Source organism: Notamacropus eugenii, chromosome 2, assembly GCF_028372415.1.
Source record: "Notamacropus eugenii isolate mMacEug1 chromosome 2, mMacEug1.pri_v2, whole genome shotgun sequence".
Classification (NCBI taxonomy): domain Eukaryota; kingdom Metazoa; phylum Chordata; class Mammalia; order Diprotodontia; family Macropodidae; genus Notamacropus; species Notamacropus eugenii.
In genome coordinates, this window is record NC_092873.1 from 60,322,269 (window position 1) to 60,343,437 (window position 21,169).

Here is a 21,169-nt window from a genome sequence, read left to right on the forward strand (position 1 = left end):
GTGCTGCTGCAAAGAATGAGTTTCCTCTCCTTGGGACTCTTTAAGAAGGGGCTAGAGGAGCACTCATTATAGCGTGTATGGATTGGACCAGAGGACCACCGGGTTCCCTTTTAACTTTCAAATTCCATGACACAGCTTCTTCTTGGTCTACCATTTAGAAAGAAGCTATCATCCAAAAAGAAAATGAGGCCAGTGAGCTCCCTTCTGAAGTACTCACCAACCATCCTGTGAGCAAATCTGTGCTGGTCCCAAGCTCCCCTGCCGCTGGTCTCTTAGGGAGAGGCACAGAAGCCAAAAAGATGAGCTCAGGGGTGCTGATGAAAGGCCTGTGTACGTTGGGATGTAATGGAGAGAATGGATGGGATGGTGATGCTCCTGCTAAGTGGGAGGAGGAGATCTATCCCGAGTCTTTATTCAAGCACTGCCCGGCCTTGCTCCTCTTTGGAGGAACCACAGCAACTGCCTCCTGGGTCAACAAAACCCATTTTGCTTAATCTCTCACCTCTCATGCTTGGCTTAGTCATGGGCAGATCTCCTGGCCCTCTTTTCTGCACCGCACAGAAGAGTCCTTGTCTGGCTTGGCCTCCCACGGCAGATGGATGCGGTGCCACCCAAGACAGAGTCTGGGATCTGAGGTCCGAGGACCTTGACGGGCACCCCCGGGGCTGCCCCTTGCTACCTCGGGGACCCTGCAGAGGTGGTCGCTGGGCTCTAACATCTAACACGTGGAGCGGTGGATGGGACCAGGGCTGGCAGCCTCGAGGTCCATCCACCGCCTCGGCCACTTGCTAGCTGGGTGGCCCTGGCCAAGTCGCTTCACCGGCTTTGCCTCTCCGGGATCAGGGCGCCTCCAGCCCCCTGCTGTGAGGACTCCAGGGGATCCCGTTCGGCTACTCGTGCCTCCAGGAGCCCTCGTGTTGGAGGAGGAAACCCAGGTCCTAGTGGTCACTTTACAGGCCAGGAAACAGGCCCAAGGGAAGGTGGCCCCGGGCGCTGAATCACTTCTTTGGACTCGGTCGGTGCAGACTGACCCCCGGCCAGGTCCAGTCAGTGGGTCAGTGCTTAATAAGCTCCTCCTTCTGGGGGGGCGGACATACGGGGTGGGGGGGCTTTCAGTCCCTGCCCTCTCTGGGAGGGAGCCCCCTTTTCTCGCCTACTCAGCCCTTCCCGCGCCTCGCCCCCTCCCCTCCTGCTCCCATCCCTCGGGTGGTCCTGGTCCTCCCCCCAGGGCCCGCTGCCCTCCTCCCGTGCCCTCCTCCAGGCTTGTCCTCCCCTCCCCCCTCCTCTCCCCCATCACCCCTTCCTCTCCCTCCCCCCCTCCTCCCGGCTCCTCCCCTCCTCCTCCCCCTCCCCTCCGAAGGTCCGCGGTGGCGGAGGGAGGCGGGGCCGGGGGCGGGGCCCAGACGCGGGCGCCGCAGCCTCCGGCGGCCACCAGGCGGCGCCCCTCCCCCCACGGCCCCGCCCCCACGGCCGGGCCGGCCCCCTCCCCCTCCCCTCCGGCCCGGAGGAGGCGGAGGCGGCGCCGCGGGAGCAGCGGCAGCGGGAGCAGCATGGCGGCGGCCCCCGGGCCTCCCCCGCCGCCGCCCCGGCCCCCGGCGGCCCCGCAGGCCCCGGGAGCGCCCGGCCCCAGCTCCGGGCCAGGCCCCGGCTCCGGCCCCGCGGGCCCCGAAGACTCGTCGGACAGCGAGCCCGAGCCCGAGCCGGGGTCCCCGCAGAAGCTGCTGCGCAAGGTGTCCACGTCCGGCCAGATCCGGCACAAGGTGAGGGCCCGGGCGGGGGCTGGGCGCGATCCCCCCACCCCCCGGGGCGCCGGGCCGCCCCTCCCCCCAGGCCGCTGGCCCCCTGCCCCCCTCTGGGAACCAGGGTCTGGAACGGTGCGGGCGCAGCCTCGGGCCCGGGATCCCCTGACCCCGAGCGCCGGCCCCCGGAGCTGGCTGGGGGGGCACAAAGACAAGGCCCCCTGCACCGCCTCCACTCCGCTCTGCAGCCTCCCCCAGAGCCTTCTCCCTGTGCGCCGGCGCCCCTCCTGCTCCCCCGGGCCCCTCCTCCCCCGGACCCCTCCTCCCCCGGACCCCCTCCTCCCCCGAGCCCCCTCCTCCCCCGAGCCCCCTCCTCCCCCGGGCTCCCTCCTCCTCCCCCGGACCCCCTCCTCCCCCGAGCCCCCTCCTCCCCCGGACCCCCTCCTGCTCCCCCGGCCCCCTTCCTCCCCCGGGCCCCCTCCTCCCCCGGACCCCCTCCTCCCCCGAGCCCCCTCCTCCCCCGGACCCCCTCCTCCCCCGAGCCCCCTCCTCCCCCGGGCTCCCTCCTCCTCCCCCGGCCCCCTTCCTCCCCCGGGCCCCCTCCTCCCCCGGACCCCCTCCTGCTCCCCCGGGCCCCTCCTCCCCCAGACCCCCTCCTCCCCCGGACCCCCTCCTCCCCCGGGCTCCCTCTTCCTCCACCGGACCCCCTCCTCCCCCGAGCCCCCTCCTCCCCCGGACCCCCTCCTTCCCCAGATCCCCGCTCCCCCTCCTCCTGCGCCCCCCCCAGGGCTCCCTGCTTCGTAAGCAGAGGTGTTTGGGCCGGACCAGCGAGCCCCCAGGAGGAGCCCTGGCTGCTGGACTGTGCCCGGTAACGACCCTCCCGGAGCAGGCCGAGAGCCGCAGGGCATGGGGGTCTTGGGGAGTCCTGGACTTTCGGAGCTGACCCCCGAGGCCGGCCCCTCCTGTCACTCTCCAGTGGACCCATAGCCCGGGGCCGGCTTGTGCTGAGGAGAGATCCAGCAGTGTCTCCTCCCTGGTGGTCATTCCGCGGTCCATCCCCCAGCCTCATTTAGGAGACGCAAGGATTGTCCCGCTTTCAGGAAAAATAAAAAGGCCACACATAATGACGATGATGATGGTGGTGATAAATCTGTGTGCCATGGGGCTTTACACATATGATCTCATTTGGCGCTGGGCGGAAACCCTGGAAGGTTGGTGCTCATATTATCCCCATTTTACCGAGGAGGAAAGTGAGGCAGACAAGGTCAAGTATCTTGCCTAGGGTCCTATGCCTAGCTGGGAAGGGTCTGAAGTTGGATCTGAACTTGGCTCTTCCTGACTCTAAGCAGTGTGGCACACTTAGCATAACCTTGCGTTGATACCCAGTTGAAGATCTTGAGGGTCTCCAGGGGGTGGCCCAAAGGATTCTGAGGAAAGGTTCCAGGAGGGATTCAAGTGCATTGGGCCACCTCTAAAGCAAGCACCAGCCCTAGGGTTTGTTGGCCTTCCCAGGCCATGGCTGCCTTTTTCCAAGTTCTTGGAAGATTGTGTGCTTTGGTCCCTTTGGATCAGCCTAGGCCCACCAGATCCCACCCATGAGAGCTCTAAGTGCTGTGATGACCTGGAACCCAGAATGATATCACCTTCTGTCCATGTTGCAGGGGTGTTGACTGGAGGCTGAGATGAAGGGGGGGAGATGCCCTCCTGTGGTCAAGGATAGTCTCACAGTGACGAAGGTCCATTTCTTGGCCATGGACCCCTCTTCCAGTTCTCTGTCAGTGGCTGGTAAGAGTGTGATGGCACTTCCCAGGGAGCATCGCTCCTGGGACCACTAGTGCTTTTTTGCACATTCCACCCCATCTTTTTAACTCTGAAAAAAACCTCGTGGTTTAGGTTTATACTGCAGATTTGTTTCTTCCCTCCCTGGGTAACCATTTTCCCCAGGAAGGATTTCTGGAGGCCCTGCATGATCAGAGAGAAAGGGAAGGGCAGGGGAATGGGAATGAGGGTCTGCCTGCTCCCCATGAGCAGAGGCCATTCAGTGTCACCCAGCCACTGGGGTGGGATGAGCAAAACCACTTAAAGGACTAGGAATTATTAGCAGAAATGAAATTCTTCATGCCCTTTCATCTGCAGACCTCAACCGAAATGATTGAGTGTTGATTGATATGACTGACTTGGCCAAACTCTCCAAAGAGACTTTCATGTTACAACCTCATGAGGTGCTAGGAGGTGCAGTGGGCAAGGCATTTCACCTGGAGCTCAGAATGTGTGATTTCACATCAGCCCCAGTGTCCTCAGCTGTAAAATGGGGCTGCATTTGTCTGAGGGCCCTTGCCTCCCATGCTTTGGGGGAGGATTCGGTGAGAAAAAACGCTAGCTCTTATCAAATGTCGGCTTTCCCGCCTTGCCCTCTCCTGTTTCCCCATATCTTATGCACTTCCTTCTTTGTAATGTTTTTAAGGTAGGGTTAAGGCTTTTTAGGGAGAACCTGATGCCCTGGTTATTAAATGAAAGGATGGATGACTCAACAGGCTTGGATGAAGCACTTACTACAACCCACTCATGCGAAAAACACTTGGGTTGTAACCCTGCCTTCAGAGAACTCACTCTCTAACGGGGAGTTCAGTGGCTGGCCAGATGGTAAGACAGGAAGTCCTAAGAGTGGTGTGTTGGTGGCGGTCAGGGCGCTGCTGCTGGCTAGGCCCAGCAGTCTACAGACAGAATCCTGCTGCAGGTTGGAGTAGTCTAGAGAATTTTCATTTCTAGGTGTCTCTCTTGACAGCTGCTCCATCAGCTGCTCAAACTTGGCAGAGCAGCCTGGCAGGGTGTGGCTAATGAGCCCTGAGGATGTGTCTTTGAATCTCACCACACCTGGGCAAGCCTGCACCTTCAGGCTTTCTCCTCTGTTGACTTGTTGGGAGCTGTCAGAGTGTGGGAAGGAGGAGGCTTCTGGATATGTGCGACCCTCCTTTGTCAGCTCTTCTGGTCTATCAGTCCTGGTTAGAGAAATGGTCAAACTGGGGGCAGGGGGAAGGAGGAGGGAATCAGTCATCCGCCCTGCCCCTGGCTTGTTCAGTGTGACAGTCCATAAAAGACCCTGAGGAGACTCAGTTGTTCAGATAAAAATAATCTCTGTAGATCTGCAGAGTTTGGAGAGTACTATATGATTGTTTGGACTGAGTATTAAATGCCCAGGACTTCATGAACATTCAGGATTTTAGTGGCACTTTTTTTTAAGTGTTCTTGGTTGTTTTAACTTCTTAGAACTGGTGGGTTCTTGTTCAGCAAACATATAAACGTTTAAGTGCTTACTGTGTACCAGGTACTGTGCTTACATTGGCAGTAGAAATACAAGCAAAAAGAAAGACAATCCCCATCTTCTAGGAGTTTATAATCTAAAAATGGAATCAGTGAAGAAAAGGAAGCTAAAGAGCAGGAGCCAATGGAGGGTAGGGAGTGGCGCCTGGAGAGGTGAGGAGGAGTGAACTGGGATGACCTGGGCACCTTCTCCCAGTGGAGCTTATGGGAGGGATCATCCAGGAGAAGAAGGCTGCTGGGAAATGTTGATGTCCAAAGCAGACGTGGAAGGAACCCTACAAGTCAGATGCCTCATTTCACGGGTGAAAAAACTGAGGCCAGGCGGGGTGAAGTGAGACTTGACCAAGGTTGTGACAGAGGTGAGTTGGAATTCTAATCCACCCAGTGCTCTTTAGGAAGTAACATGATGGCATCAACTGACTTGCATACAGTTGTCCAGCTTTGTCATGAGGGCCTATCTTTTCAACCCCGGTATTTTTTTGACGATGTCATTAGGCTACAAACCATGGAATATTGTGATCTTTAGAAGAACTGCAATTGTATATTCATCTGTTCAACAAGCAATTTATTAAGTGCCTACTGTGTGCCAGTTTCTGGAGATTCAAAGACAGAGAAGGACTAGTTCCTCCTCACAAGGAGCTTACATTCTATTTAAGGGACCAGTGTGAACATAGACAAGACAGGCATTCTCTGCATGCACACACACACAGTAATTTTGGGAGAGAGTCTATGGGAAGAAAAGTAAGGAGGTCAGAGGCAGAGATGAACTGCCACATACAGGGACAGGCAAGTAGGCCAGTGAGCTGGGAATGTGGGAGCAGGGCCTTGAAAGCATATCTATTAGTAAAGTTTTAGCCAGTGAGCTTATAAGTGAGAAGGGGCGCTCATGGCATCCTTAAGAAGCCTGCTGGATGCCTGGGAAAGGAGGCAGGCCAGTCTCTGAGGGAAAATGAAAGCCCACAGACAAATGGCTGCTTCCCCACCTTCTCCATGGCTTCTGGAAGCTTCTCCACTGGAAATCTCAGGGAACTTAGCTCAGCTTTGCTCCTCAGCACCCTCAGTCTCCTCTTCCTTCTGAGTCCAGGACTGATGGAAGAGGCATCCATAAACTCCTCCCAGGGTCTTCCTTTCCAGAGGTCTCAGAGCTTTCCAGTTAACTCCCCCCTTTCAGCCTTCTTTTTGGGTCACCTTCTGCTAGTAGGTTGTAGGCTGTTTGAAGGCAAAGATTGTCATTTGCTTTTTGCTCAGCACAGTGCCTGGCACATAGTAGGTACTTAATATATATTTATTGACTTTGGCTGGCCTGAATACTACATTAGTGTGCTTGGATATTTGAGAACAGAATGGCTCCTCAGTTGAGTGGGATGGTATGGAGAGAGCGGGAACTCACCTGGAAATTAGAGCTCCGTTTAAGCAAGGATAATTCTGAAATTCCTGCTTACTGTTATTAAAGGGAAGATGCTAAAGCACAGAGCTGCCTTCCAAATTCTCCTCTTGCACAAAGGTTCTCTGCTACTGATGGATGGGGATTCCAGTTGGTCACTTTGTGAACTCAGTTTACTTTATGAGGCTGGATAGCCATTTGTGCGGTGCGGTGTAGTTGGCGGTTGTTTTGGTGTGTGACCACCGAGGGCCCTCCCAGCCCACTCCCGTTAGGAGCTCCTGGGAGCCCAGCAAACAACAGGCCTGCACAGGAAAGCAAATTGGATTAAGAGTTTTAAATATGAAAGTCCCTAATGCTTCACTGTTTGGTCCTTGGATGGTTGAAAAGGTCGTAGAGTTCAGACATGCTTCTAAGAAGTCAGAATGCCCTTTATTCTTTGAAAGATTTAGGGGTTGAGCCTGAAGCACCTGTCCTAGGTGGACTTTTATTCTTGATTAGAAAATTAAAACAGCATTTTTCAGGTGTAAGATGTAGAAATTAGGCAAGGGTTCTAAATTATAAATGGTTTCCTGCTTCCAGTCGATCAAATAGTATTCATTTTCCTCTGGCCCTGTCTGACTTTTCCGAGTCAGGCCCAGGCCAGCCAGCCCTGCTCCTGCCTTCCTCCTTAACACCCTTTTCTCCGCTTCTTTGTGTCTTCTTTCCTATTAGAATGAAAGCTCTCTGAGGAACCGGGCAAGCTGTTTGCTTGTGTTTGTATTCTCAGCACTTGGCCCTGGGACACAGAGTATGCCCATAAAATCTTCCCTCTCTCCTCCTCCCCTTCCCACTGTATGATTCAGATAAGGCTAAAAAACCCTTTGAGGGAACTAGGGGCCTCTCAGTGTGTCCTCACTGTGCACATGCAGAGTACTGTGCTCATAGCTGGGAGAGATACAAAGTTAGGTAAAAAAATGGATACTCTGTCAGGGCATTGGAGGGCGGCCCATCAAGTGTTGCATTGGGACCTTTTCAGCATCTACAGGTTCCCTCCTGCCTTAGCCTTTTAATCTTAGCTTTTTCATCTATTCTTTGAAGTCATATTTATCAGATGCTTTCAGGTACCTGCAGGACTAAATCCTTCCCACCCAACTGTACACAGGCACAAACACGGATAGCAGTATGCACTTATGTATAGATGGATACACACATACACAACTGGACACTGAGAGAGGGCAAGGGATACATTCCTTGTGAGATACTGCATACCAGGGGCAGCTAGGTGGTGCAGTGGATAGAGCACCAGTGCAGGAGTCAGGAGGACCTGAGTTCAAATCTCACCTCAACAATTGATACTCACTAGCTGTGTGACCTTGAGCAAGTCACTTAGCCCCAATTGCCTCAACCTAGGTCATCTTCACTCATCCTGATGAATATCTGGTCACTGGATTCAGATGGCTTTAGAAGAGAAGTGAGGCTGGTGACCTGCACAGCCCTTCCTCACTCAAAACAAAGTCAAGTGCAAGTCATGTCATTATTTCTCTGATGGCATGGTCTTCTTTGGCAATGAAGGACAAACACACACACTGAATACCTAGAGGAAGGCTCAGAGGACATATTAAAGGACAGAGCCAGGAATCTTGCATCTGTGTGGTATGAGTGAGGACCTACACCAGCACTCAGGACAATCCCCAGTACATAAGCATGCACTTAATAAATGCTTGCTGACTAACTGACAAAACTCTCTGTGGTAAGTAGGGATAGTCATCTGTAACACCTTCTTCACAGGTATGAGAGGATCCAAGAGGAGATGTCTATAAAATGCTTGACAAACCTCTCAGGATCACGTAACTATGACTGTCACTGCTCACAGTAGGAGGGCTCCCCAGGCCTGCAGCCATCTGCCTCCTGGAGCAAACACAGGCCTTGGGACCATAGCTTGGCGATGGAACATTTGGGGTGTTAGGCTGGAAAAAAGCAGCCCCTGATATGAACTTGCGTCCAAGACTTGGACAAAAAGCAAGAAAAACCCCACATCAAGACAGTTTCACTTGGGACATCTGGAGAACCAGCATAAAGCTTTATCATTTGAGGCCACAGATTTGTTCAATCCTATTTCCAAAGATTAAACTTGGAACTGCTAAAACTAGGAAGGCCGGTGGAGCTAAGTGCTCCGGCACAAACACGTTCATCACAGAACTTCTTGATCACCCTGATTTTACACTGTAACATCAAGAGCATCTTCTGGGCCTTCCTTTTGTTGCCACTAACTGATCATCACAGAAGCCATGGAATGAAAACTAGCTGAGAAGTGCATCTTGTTGACTTGGACAGCCCAAGGACATTTCAAAGTCAGCACGTCCAGAGCAGGACTCATCCTCTCTGCAGGATTCCCTCTTCTTCCTTGCTTCCTTATTTCTGTCCAGGACTGCCTTGACTTCTCTAGCTCAAAGATGCAAGACCTCATGGTCATCCTTGACTCTTCACCCTCCTTAGCCAAGGTCTGATGAGTAGGACTCCCCAGCGTCTCTCACATCCTTCAGCACTTAACCTCTTCATTAGAGTATGGTCTCTCTTTGTTCCAGTCCATCCCCAGTGTAGCTGTCAGATTGCTGTTACTGAATCACAGATCTGATGGTCACTCCCCTGCTTAGAAAGGTTTCATGGCTCCCTATTGCCTCTTTAATAGAATATGGACTCAGGCTCACAGTTCTGGGAGCTGCTGAGCACTGCGGAGGCCACCCCAGCCCAACCCCACTTTTTGGCTGGCAGAGAAACTTGGGCTACCCCCAAGAGTCCAGAGCTGAGGTGGTCACAGTCCTCTCTTTGGCTCCAGCCTGTCTTCTAGACCAGAGACTCCCTTGTCCTGCCCAGATTAAAATGGAGTTGGGAAGTTTTTAGCATAATAAATAAAAGTACAATAAGATATAGACAATGACATGTGGTTTTCTAAGTCAGTCTGCAGGCAGCAGGCATCTTTTACATTGGTGTTCTGTTCTGAGCGGATTCCCCCATTACTCGCCATCCAATGATCTGTGGTCCCTGGCATACTCGTTGGTCCAGCTCTGAGCTTTTTCTGATGCCTTCTGTGCTTTCCCTCCTCCTCCCCCTCTCTGCTTCCTGCTCACCAGCTGTTTTCTGCCGTATGGCCTTACTCAACTCCCCAGTACTGTTCCCATCACCTCCCAAAATGATCCCCAGTGCCAATCAGTGCACCAGGCTCATAGGAGGCAGTTAATAAATGCTTGTTTAATTGAATTGAATTAACATAAAAATACTTTTTTTATCTTTCTTGAGTACAGGTATTAATATAATAAAATCTGGTATATCTACAGTGTATTATGGTTTACCAAGTGCTTTGGCTGCATTGTCTCTTTCCATCCTCTTGACTACCCTGGGCAGTGGATTTTGACTGTTACTGTCAGGAGAGGCAGGGTGCCCTACTAGAAAGAGAGGCAACCTCCAAGCCAGGGAGACTTGGATTCAAGTCTGGCTTCTTACCTCCTCCTAGCTCAGTGACCCTGGGTTGAACTAGGCTATAGACCAGTGGTGTTGAACTGAATGAGCTTGCTACCAGCATGTTGACTTAGAAGACCACAGATTAACATTATCTATGTTGCATTGTATTTTTACTTTTAGTAAATATTTCCCAGTGTTCTAATATGGTTGGAGTTTCTAGATTTGGTACGTCTATAGGCAATCCTCTCAGACTGGAGGGTGGCAGAGAAGGTGGCAGCCTTGTATAAGCAGAGAGAGGTCAAAGACCCATGAAGCTCCAGGTCTGGTCTCTGTCCTGGTCCTGCTACTGTGATGTGAAGAGCAGAGAGAAGGATGGGCTACAGGTCCACTTCCATTCCTCAGAGTTCCCATGGTCTGGGGCATCCTTTAAAAAAAAAAATCTTATTTCCTCCCAATTACATGTGTAAACAATTGTTAACACTTTTTGAAGTTTTGAATTCCAAATTCTGACCCTTCCTCCCCTCCCCCCTCCCTGAGACAGTAATTAATCTGAAATAGGCTGTACATGGGTAATCCTGTCAAACATTTCCATCTTAGTGTTTGAGAAGACTCAACAACAACCAAAAACAATGAAAGAAAGAGAAAGTGAAAATAGAGTGCTTCAGTGTGTATTCAGACAGTATCAGTCTTCCTCTGGAGATGAGGCAGAGAAGATGTTTCTTCATGAGCCCTTTGGGATGGTCTTGGAGCACCGTACTGCTGAGGAGAGCTCGGTCTCTCACAGTTCTTCATATACAATGTTGCTATTACTGTGTACAAGGTTCTAGTTCTGTCCACTTCACTGTGCATCAGTTCATGTAAGTCTTTCCAGTCTGGAATTATCCTGCTCATCATTTCTTGTAGCACAATAGTATTCCTTCACAATGTTATACCAAAACTTGTTCAGCCATTCTCCAAGTGATGGGCATCCCATTAACTTCCAAATCTTTGCCACCACAAAAAAGAGAAGCTATAAATATTTTTGTGTATGTTGGTCCTTTTCCCTTTTTTTATCATCTCTTTAGGATACAGCCCTGGCAGTGGTACTGCTGAATCAAAAGGTACACGCAGTTTGATAGCCCTTTGGGCATTGTTTTGGGGAGCATTTGTACAAACAGCAAAAAGACTTGGGCATTCTCTTACAGTCACAGGTTGGTTTTTTTTTTCTTCTTTTCAGATTAGCTACATGGACTGCCTGTCCTATCACCCCTGGTTCCAATTGAACTTGTAGTCCTCTAAAACCCCCAAATCTTTTTCAGAACAACTGCCTCCCCCAACCAGCCTCCTTCATGTTGTATTTGTAAAGTTAACTTTTTTATGGCCTTGTGAAAGGCTTGATGTTTTTCCTTTTGAGTTTCATCTTGTCCTACATCCAGCCCAGAGCTGGAATCTGGTAGAGGCACAGACAGAAGAAGTGCCTTGACCATAGCCTGGAGATCGGCAGTGTCTGAGGTGGGCACGTGGGCACTTGACTCCTGTCTCCTGATTCAGATCAAATGTTCTTTGCCTTATAACCTAGTGTTCTCCTTCCATGTGGAAATGACCTCTTCCCTGACCTAGACCTGTACCTTCTTCCTTGCCTTAGATTTCACACTGTTCTTTTATTCTGTGTCTTCATCCTGTTCTTTGGGGTATTAAAGTTAGCTGGTTGTGTCTGTGGTGTGTCCACCTGTAAGTCCTTGAAGTCAGGGGCCAGGCCCTAAGCTATATTGTGTACTGCTCTTCTTGTGTTTGTCCTTCGTTCTCAAAGGGGACCATGACATCAAGATGATGACTTGACTTGCAGTTGACTTTGAGTGAGAGAGAGCAATGCAAGGTCACCAACCTCACTTTCTTCTCCTGAGCCATCTGGGTCCAGTGGCCTGATATTCATCAGGATGACTGGAGATGGCCCAGGATGCAATGAGAGACCCTGGCCCTTTCAGGCTGAGGTCTTATCACAATCTTACTTTGAGTGAGATACACCCATTCAATGAATAGGCTTCTTTAAGATACTCAAATGATTATCCATTTAATAAATAGCTTTCAGGGAATCATAAAAGTGTTTTGGATTGTTACTATCAGCATAAAACTGAATTTCATCTGCCTTCTTACTGAGCCAGGAATCCTGCATCTCTCTAAGCTTTGCTTGTACTTTGCTCTGGTTGGAATTAAATATTTAATTATATTTAATATATATTTAAATAAACATATATTATAATATGCATACAAAATAACGGCCAGCATTTGTAAAATGCCTTCAGATTTGCAGATTGCTTTACAAATATTTTTATCCTCACAACAACCTTGAGAGCTATAAGTGCGATTAATTTCTTCAGTTTGGAGAGAAGGAAACTGAGGCAGAGGTTAAGTGACTTGAATAGGGTCACACAGCTGGTAAATGTTAGACAATGGATGACTTCAGTAGAGATGCAAACTCTAATTAGTGGGACTCACCCCTGGGAAGACCATTCAGGAACTTAATATAGTTGCCAGGGCCCAAATCTAAATCCATTAAAAATTGCCTGATTCTGGAAAGCCCTTCTTTTGCCTCTCTTGAAGATTGTCCAGACCATTGAGTAGATCTTCAGTAAAGAATGATGTTCTGTTCTAGCAATCATAGTATGGTCCTGTAGGTGTTAAGCATAGTGCAGGGTTTCTTCCACCTTGGTATTTCTGCAATGTCAGGTGTCATCCCTTTGAGTATTCCAAGGTTCTGATAACTCATGCTGGAGTAATCCAGTTGCTCAAGGAGCCTAGGGAGAGTGTGGCCATTTTGTTTTCAGATAGCTTCTGCTGGTGTAATTGTAATTGTTACTCCTTTACTTAGGAACTCTGAGGGTCTTCCCTCCCAGTCTGACTCCTCTGCTCACAATAGGTGTTTCATGAGTGTGTTTTGAGTTGAATCTACATCCTTATCCGTACACTCAGCCCCAAGGAAATGGGATGAGGTCTTTGGGCTGGAGTTGAATCCAGAAACCTTTTAGCATTTAAAGAAATTTCCATTTCTCTGTGGAATTTGAAAAGCATCTGGTCTGTCAGCCATCCAGCAGTAAGAGAATTGCTAATTAAGTTTGAGGAACATTCCAGCACAGGACAGTTCAGCATTGCGTGTCCACATCAGAAAAGGTGCTCTGCTCTATGATCAAAGCAGAATTAAGACAGCACAAAGTAAACGTAGGATGTGCAAATTTGGGATATCCACCCCAAATATCCACACAGACTATCTGTGCCCAACCTGTGGTAGAGCACTCCAAGCTTGTATTGGTCTAGTCAGCCACAGTCGGACACACTGAAACTTCACTTTTTCATGGTGATGTCATTTTGGTCCTCTTCAAGAACGAAGGACAACAACCAACCAACCAAGGGCCACTGGGCACTCTCAGGGCCTGGCTCACACTCCAAAAGATTTAGGCTCTGGATTTTCAGGGCCAGTTCTGGACTCCTGGGCTCACTTGACAAGAAAAAGGGAATTCTTGGCAGTGGGGCTAGGGATGATCCAAGGTGCTCAGCCTTCCCTTTGTGAAACCCTTAGGTCAGCTGGTCAGTTAGGGCACTGCTTCTATGTGACACCAGAATGAGTCCAGATCTTAAGGGAAGTGGCTTTTAGTGTAACTCACTGGAAGAAGATTGGTTTTCCATGTCCCTCCCTTGTTCTGCCCTATATCCCGGTTGTTTTGGGAGTGAGTAGGTGGGTGATCAGTATGAGCCCCTCATCTCTTGCTGGAAGTAATAGGGGAGGAATGAGCATTTCCAAGAAGAGTGTGTCTCAGCAGAAACAGATGGTGTTGTCAACCCGTGATGGAGATGGAGTAACCAAGGGCAGGGAATTTGGGGGTTGAGATTTGAACGGGAAGCTCCCAGACCATGCTCTCCTTGTAAAGTGAACTTGACTGTGCTCCTGGACTGGTAGATCAGGGGAATACCAAAGATTTTAGCAAAGCATTTGACCAAAGCTCTCTGCTGTGTTTATAGGAAGGAAAGAGATGTGGACAGGGCGACCATTCAGTTGGGTAATTTGGGAGAGGATAGACTCCCAGGATCCAAAGAAGAGCGGTTATTCATGGACTGGACAGCTGTCAGTTTCCAAGGAGGTGGTAGGGTGGGCCATGGGGCTCTCCTTGGCCCCATGCTGGTGAGTGAGGTTTCACTGATGACTCAGATAAAGGCCTTGATGACAGGAACAGCAAATTTGCCAGTGACATGAAGCCAGGAGGGATAGCTGATCTCCAGGAGGACAGGTGAAGTACCCAGAGATCTTGACAGCCTAGATCATTGGGCCCAGCCAAGTCTGAGGAAATATAGTAAGGACAGATGGGTTAAAACCTCCATTTTTCCAGGCCAGCTGGGAGTAGTCAGGGCAGTTTGTCAGAGTGGAGGTGGGGAGGGGGCCACTAATGGTCAGGACTGGGCCTCAGTGGGAGCAGTAAATGTGCCCTCAGAGAAAGCTCCACCCACTGTCCTCTGCCTGCTTAGAGCACGTCTGGACTATGAGTTGATTCTCTGTGGCACATTTTGGGAAGGGCATGGATAAACTGGAGAGTATCCAGAGCAGGAAAAGCTCATGTCCTGCCAGGGCTAGCTGACAGAAATGGGGGTATTTAACCTGGGCAATCCAGCCCAATTCACGTTTATGAAGTGCCAGGAACTGTGCTGAGTGCTGGGAGTACAATTAATAAGAGTCACAGTCTGATTGGAGGGAGGGCAGACATGACCCAGGTGGGATCCAGGTGAAACCAGGGCCTAATAGTGGGGGTGGGGTGTTTATCTGTCTACCAAGCATGGGAAGGGCCATTTGTATAAGAGGGAATATATGTGTTGCTCTTGACCTTGGAGGACCAAAAGAGCAACCCTGGAGAGAAATGGCCCCACGCAACTGACCTCTTGGACTTCATAATCTCTAGAAACTCATCCTTCTGCCCGAAGAAATCAGCTCTGAGACTCACATTTCCTCAGTCTCCCCTGCCCTGGGGCCCCACCCTCCAGCCCTCCATCTGTTGGGAGAGAGGTGGAGGTGGGACCATGGAGAGCTCCTCCTTAATCCTTTACCTTTAGGGAAAACACTCAGGGAATTCACCATCATTTCCCAGCTAACTACTTTCCTGTATTTCAGATCACCAGAAACTCATCAATGAAATCATCTCTAAAACCTCCTCAGATCATTTCCCACTCCCCTTTTATGTGTTGTCCTCCCTTGTTCCAGAATGTTTTAAACCTTTCTTTCTATCACCAGGGTTTAGCCCAGAGCCTGGCTCTAGTAGGCATTTAATACATATTTGTTACTGAGTATTGAAAGTCAGAGACAGGCTTGGGCTTGATGCTAGAACCTGCTAATAGTTGGGGTTCTGCCCAAGGAGCCCGGCCTGGTCATGCGTCCATGAAGACACTTCTGTGAGCCAAACTTGGAGGGATGAGCTCAGGGACAGTGGGTCTGTAACTGCTTGGTCGGATTCTCTTTTTTTCTACGAATATAAATTTGGGAGCAGGAATTGTTTCATTCTGGGCCCTCCCAGCGCCTGAACCATAGCAAGCACTTAATAAATGCTTGTTGATTCATTGATGTAGTTGGTTAATTGATTGATGACAAAGAGATGGTAAATAAGGTGCAAAATCCCTGCAAGGAAATGGAAGCCCAGGACAGGAGAGGGTTCACAGCCACCTTCAATGCACGCAAAGAGCAGTCTGGGGCAAACTAGAGCCTGGCCACCAAACCCCATAAACAGGGGGAAGAGCCCTGCCTCTGACAGCGGAGACTGACGGCCCAGCCTTTGACTGTGGAGCTTGAAGGAGGGCCTCGGTCTCCCCATCTGTAAAATGGAGAGGTGAGCCCAGGTGATCTCTCAGGTCCCCTGTCCTGAAGAGACTCTGTGAGCCTGTGATGTCCCAGATCTGCCGATAGCTCCCTTGAGTGTGGCTTATATCTCATTAGGATACCTCCTGGGGGTCATGAAGAAAGCATCGTTGGTAACACTAGTTCCTACTTCTCCAGCCTGTAAGGTAACACCTCTGGGAGACTATATTGGAGAGCATGTGATTTAGCCCTGGTCATATAACCAGCAGTACCTGAGATAAGACTTGAACCCAGGTCTCCTGACGCCAGGTCCAGGGCTGTGTGTGCTCTGTCACAATCTAGGGGAGTTTGATGATGTGAATGCTGAATCATTTCGTGCCAGTGACCTCTGGAAGGAGGGCTGGATGTGTGAAAAGTCCTGCTTTTGTGAGAGATCCTTCCCATGATAAGCCCATGGCCTTGGGATGCACAATGAAAAGGACCCTGGATGAGCAGGGCTGGAAAGGACCTCAGGAGCCATCTAGCCAAGCCTCCCATTTTGTAGATAAGGAGATTGAGGCCCAAGGTCCTTGTGGACCAAGAGGAGCATTATGAGCCCAGCCAGGGCCATCTGAGACAAGCCCCTTGATGCAGACTGAACTTGTTTACTTCTCTATTAAGTCTGGAGGCTGATAGATTAAGGCAACAGAATGTGGTCTGGGATTGTGGTAGTGTGTCCAGTAAAGCAGCTCCAGAGGTCTTGTGCACAGGGTGGCCTTAGTACAAATCAGGGCTGGTTATGCCGGCCCCCCTGCCCCCAGATTGTCTCAGGGGCTTTGTTAATAGGAGCACCCTGTCCAAAAGGAGGCAAATAATGGTTCCACCTAATTTGCTTTGGTCACACCACATTTGGAATATTTTATTTAGTTCTAGAGGCAGCTACACCATAGGATACTGGGAAGTCAGGAAGTCCTGAGTTCAAATCCAGCCTCAGATACTAACAGTGTGACCCTGCAAGTCGCTTAACAGATGTCTGCCTCAATTCCCTCCACCATAAAATGTGGATAATAATAACACTGACCTCACAGGGTTGTTGTAAGTATCAAATGGAATATTACTAGGCACAGAGTAGGTACTTAATACATGTTTATTCCCTCTTCTTCTGGGTACCACATATTAAGAAGAACGTTGACAAACACCCAAAGGAAAGTGACCAAGACATTGAGGGGTAGGGAACTGAACCCCAGAAGGATCAATTGAAGCAATTGGGAATGTGGACGGGGAAAGAGAAGGCTTGGGGGAGCTGGGGAGCCACTTCCCTTGTTCCAGGGAGTGATGGCTGCTAGCGAGGGAGGCTTGCCACCAGGGCACATTGGCTAACTGCTGTAGCTGGCCCAGGTGCAGGTCTGAGGCTGCTGATCTCACCTCTCCAGTGGAGGGGGCCACCATGTTACAGGGCCCAGGTCTGCTGCCTCCTCTCACTTATCAGAGTGAGGAAGTGGCTGAACCTCTCAGCCTTCTAGAGTCGCCCTCTGAACATCCCTCTCCTTTCCTCTACTCACTTTGTGACCCCAGGCTCTGTCCTCCTCAACCTGCCCCCTGACCACCATTTCATAGCTTCCCACTCAGCCCCTGCCTCATGGGTCTGCTTCCCAATCCATTCTCCACACTGGTGAGCCCCTTGAGAGCAGCACAGACTCTCCTTTCTGTTGCATAGCACACAGTGGGCGCTGAAGATGCTTCTTCATCTCTAAAGCACAGCTGACAAGGTTACTCTTGCTTAAGAAACTTCTGTGGTTTCTGTAAGATAAAACACAGATTCCTTTCTTTGCCATGAAACCCTTTCCAAGGCCGGCCTCAGGGCCCTCTTCCAGGCCTGGTGCACCTGCCTCCCTTGGGTGCTTGAAAATGACTGAATGATGAAAATGACCCAATGAATTCATATATTTAACTGATTTTACACTCTCTTAATAAACAGACATTTGGAAGATAATAACGCATCTGTGTAAACTATCATTTGCTGAGTGTAAATGGACTGCTGACCCTTTGCAGGAATCCCTCTCAGTGTCCCAAGGTTGACAGCTGTTTTCCAGGTCATTCTGACCCCGGGTGCTGGATGTGAGTGCTTCGCCTCCTGGGTGCTTCACACCCATCCCCTCCCTCCTCCCTCAACAATGTATGCAGGTGGGGATGCCAGAGGCCATGTGGAGGTCTCTGGTCAGAATGCAGCCAGGCCAAGGAACCTTAGACTGGACACACTGCCAGCCTCTGGACTTTGGTTCTCCTGACTGTACTTAGCTCATTCCCTGGGGGTCTTTGTTAAGAAATGACCCAGGCTCCTCCTCCTAAATTGAGTCTTTCCACTTACTCTAATAAATCTAGGGGGTGAATTGAGAGAAACTTAAATTTGTCTGTGAGAAGAATGCTGCAGAAAACGGCTGGTTATGTTCTCCCTGGCCTTTGCGGCCCAAACCGCCGGACACTGCTCAGAGACCGGGGCGGCTAAAAATAGAATAGCTGCTCGCTTTAGGCAGCCCTGGGGTTGGGCTCTCTCTCAGTCACTGTCTGGGGGTGGGGGTGGGGGCAAGAGAAAGACAGGAGGAGGAGGGAGAGACAGAGGGAGGGGAAGGAGAGAGAAGTGGGGTAGAGAGAGAAAAGGAGCAAGGGAAAAAGGGGAGGGAGGGAAAGAGAAGAGTGGGGGGACAGAGAGAGAGAGGAATTCCTTTGGGTTGATTTTTCAATTTGCTTTTCTTTTCTGTCTGAAATGTGTATCTTGGAGACAGATGGGAGCATGCTAGAAGGGTTTCTTCCTGCGGAGAGGTTTTCTTTTTAGTGTTTTGGGGGAGGGCAGGAGGGGTTTTTTTGTTGTTGTTTTAAAAAACATTTTGCTTTAAAGAAGGAAGTTGCATGTGTGTGTGTATATGTGTGCATGCGTGTGCCTCAGGGGAGTTGGTCCTGCAGAATTCAGGAGCCATTGCCCTGTTAGGAGGCCGCTGGAGAGGAGGGAGCTCACCAGACTGCCCTGGGAAGAAGAAGAAGGAAGATGCCCAAGTGTTGCGCCTGTGTGTGGTTCCCACTGAGAGGGCCAGCCGTCCTTTCCCAGCCTGTGCTTATCCAGCCTGGGGCTCGTGGGATCCGAGCCCAGCACTTCCTGTCTGCCTTTGCCAGGCCTGTTGTCCACAGCTTGTTTCCCAGGCTTGCTCCTTCCTTGCTCATTGGATGAGCTCCCTCCAGCCTCTTGTTTCCTGGCCTTGGGAAGGGCCTGCAAGACTGGCAACCCAAGCTGCCAGGGGGAAGGAGAGGATTCCTCATTGGCCTCATCCTGGCCTAGTCTTGGGGGAGTTTCCCTTTTGACTTAGAATAGGGTCATGCTCACAGACATCCCTAACTCCATGTTTTTTGGTCCCATCTGGAACCCTAAGTCCCCCCCCTCTGACTTTTAAGGAGTGTTGATGCTCGCTTGGGGAGGGGGGACTGGCAGCATCCCCAGTGAGAGGGCCCCTAGTAGGATTAGGGGATGCCCCATGCTTGGATCCAGAAAGGGGGGAGGGATGCCAGTGTTGTCAGAAGAGATGATGGACTGAAGGCTTTGCTTTGGGTGGAACACCAGACAGGATGAGGCCCAGATTGTGGTTGTGAAAGGACAGATCTTCAGGCAGGAGAGGAGAAGCAGACCCCGCCCCCCCCTCCTTCCTGCTGCAGATTAGTAACTTGAGAATGAAGGGGTCCTGAGCAGGAGCTGGTCCCTCTGAGGCAGCTCCAAACAGTGAAAACCTTTGAAAAGAAACATTTTCAAGTTGGTAGTGACACCAAGACTACAATTAGAGAAATACACCCTGCTTATTTAGTGGTGAGGGGGCATGGTAGAGTGCAGAAAGACCTGAGTTCAAATCCTCAGATGCTTGCTAACTGTGTGACCCTAGATAAGTCACTTGGCCTATTTTACCCTATTTCCTCCTCTGTAAAATGAGGATAAAATTTGCATTCATATCCCAAGGATTGTTGGGAAGTTGATAATGGAAGGTGCTTTGTAGACATTAAAACCTTAGAGGGAAGTTAGCTCTTACTGCCTTGGATCTCCAGCTGTTGGATGATGGGACCCTTTCTGATGTGAGCTTTTCCAGTGGGTTGTTTCTGGGTTTTTTCCATGTCCAGGACAGTAGCCCCCCTGAATCAGTGTGAAGGACAAGCTGCCATTCCTGCCCATAGTATGAGGATGTTTTGGTTCTGTTGGAGGCTGTGCGTGGTTCTCACATAGCACTTTTTAAAATCCCAGGGCTCCTTGAGCACCATTAGCCCAGCCTTTTGTTTATTGGTTGATGAAGTCAGGGTTCTGCTGAGCCTGGGGCTGGGACTAGAATCCTTGGTCATGGTCCTCTGGCCATTTGTGGTGGTTCTTTTGAACCAGCTCCTGGTACTGGATGTCTACCTTTGTTGGGTCTGATTGTGGACAGGCCTAAACATGGTTCTTCTTCCTGTGCCATGTATCTAGCATGTGAAGGAGTGTTGGGGAGGAGGGTGAGGAAGGGCATTTAATCTGGTCCGGAGCAGTGAACGGAGCATAGCCCAGGATGTGGCACCCAGCCAGAGATGGGCCTGGGCAGAGCTGGAAAACCCCAAATGCTGGCTGCCTGTGGGGGTCAGAGGGCAGGATGCATCCTTCAGGGTAGGGATGGGAGCCACAGACAGAGGGGCAGCACTCAGATCCCTCAACCAGACCTCAGGCCTTGAGCTTGCCACCAGACTGCATGTTATCACCCCAGGGATGTTGGATGTGAGGTTCTTGGCCAGCCCTTCTTCCACCAGGTGTCTTGGCAAAGCTGTAGCAGCAGCAGAGAGTCTACCTGGGCTCTGCCTCCAATGGGGCAGGTTTCTTCTGTCCTGGCCCTAGGATGAAGGAAGGGGAAAGAGGGTCCCCAGTTCTCCTTGGAACCAAACCCTCTTCCCTCTTTGATGTTCCATCGGCTGGGCTACGGAGGGAAAGAGTTAACAGGGTCCTTGGTAACGGCTGTTTGTTTTCTCTGCTTCTAGACAATCATAAGAGAGGGGATGTTGATGAAGCAGACGAGTTCCTTCCAGCGCTGGAAGAGAAGGTACTTCAAACTTCGAGGACGGACCCTGTATTACGCAAAAACCGCCAAGGTGAGGAGGCGGTGGGGCAGAATGGGCATGGGGCTGAGCCTGCATACGACGTGAGGCAGGGGGAGTCCCCTCAGCTCTCCCCTGCAGCAGATAGCATCCAACAGAAGGGCCGGTGATCCCAATGGAGCCTTGAGCCGTGAGCTCAAGGTGGGGTTGCAAATTCTTGTTACAAAATGGCTTGTTACTCATTTAAACATTATTTTCAATGTCGTATCTTTTTTTTTTAAGGAGAAAATAGTGTTATGGAATCACCAAGCAATGGGATATTTAGCATTTGTAAAAAAAAAAAAAAATGCTGAGGATTATCAGCTTTTTGTAGGTTCTTTCCTCTGGCATTTGTGGTTCAGTGGGCCCTCA

At 50.6% G+C, this 21,169-nt stretch overlaps 1 protein-coding gene across 3 annotated transcripts in view; it reads left to right on the forward strand.

Annotated features, from left to right (window-relative positions):
• The first annotated feature begins 1,593 nt into the window (after window positions 1-1,593).
• The window catches only part of DGKD (diacylglycerol kinase delta), a 113,008-nt gene continuing 93,432 nt past the window's right edge, over window positions 1,594-21,169 (forward strand). For 2 of the 3 annotated variants that reach the window (XM_072640548.1, XM_072640549.1), the window contains exons 1-2: window positions 1,595-1,760; window positions 20,702-20,812. In XM_072640548.1, the coding sequence (XP_072496649.1) occupies window positions 20,720-20,812 (93 nt within the window). In that variant the 5' untranslated portion in view covers window positions 1,595-1,760; window positions 20,702-20,719. Of the gene's footprint in view, window positions 1,761-20,701; window positions 20,813-21,169 lie in introns of all 3 variants that reach the window. The other variant, XM_072640547.1, reaches the window with a different exon arrangement.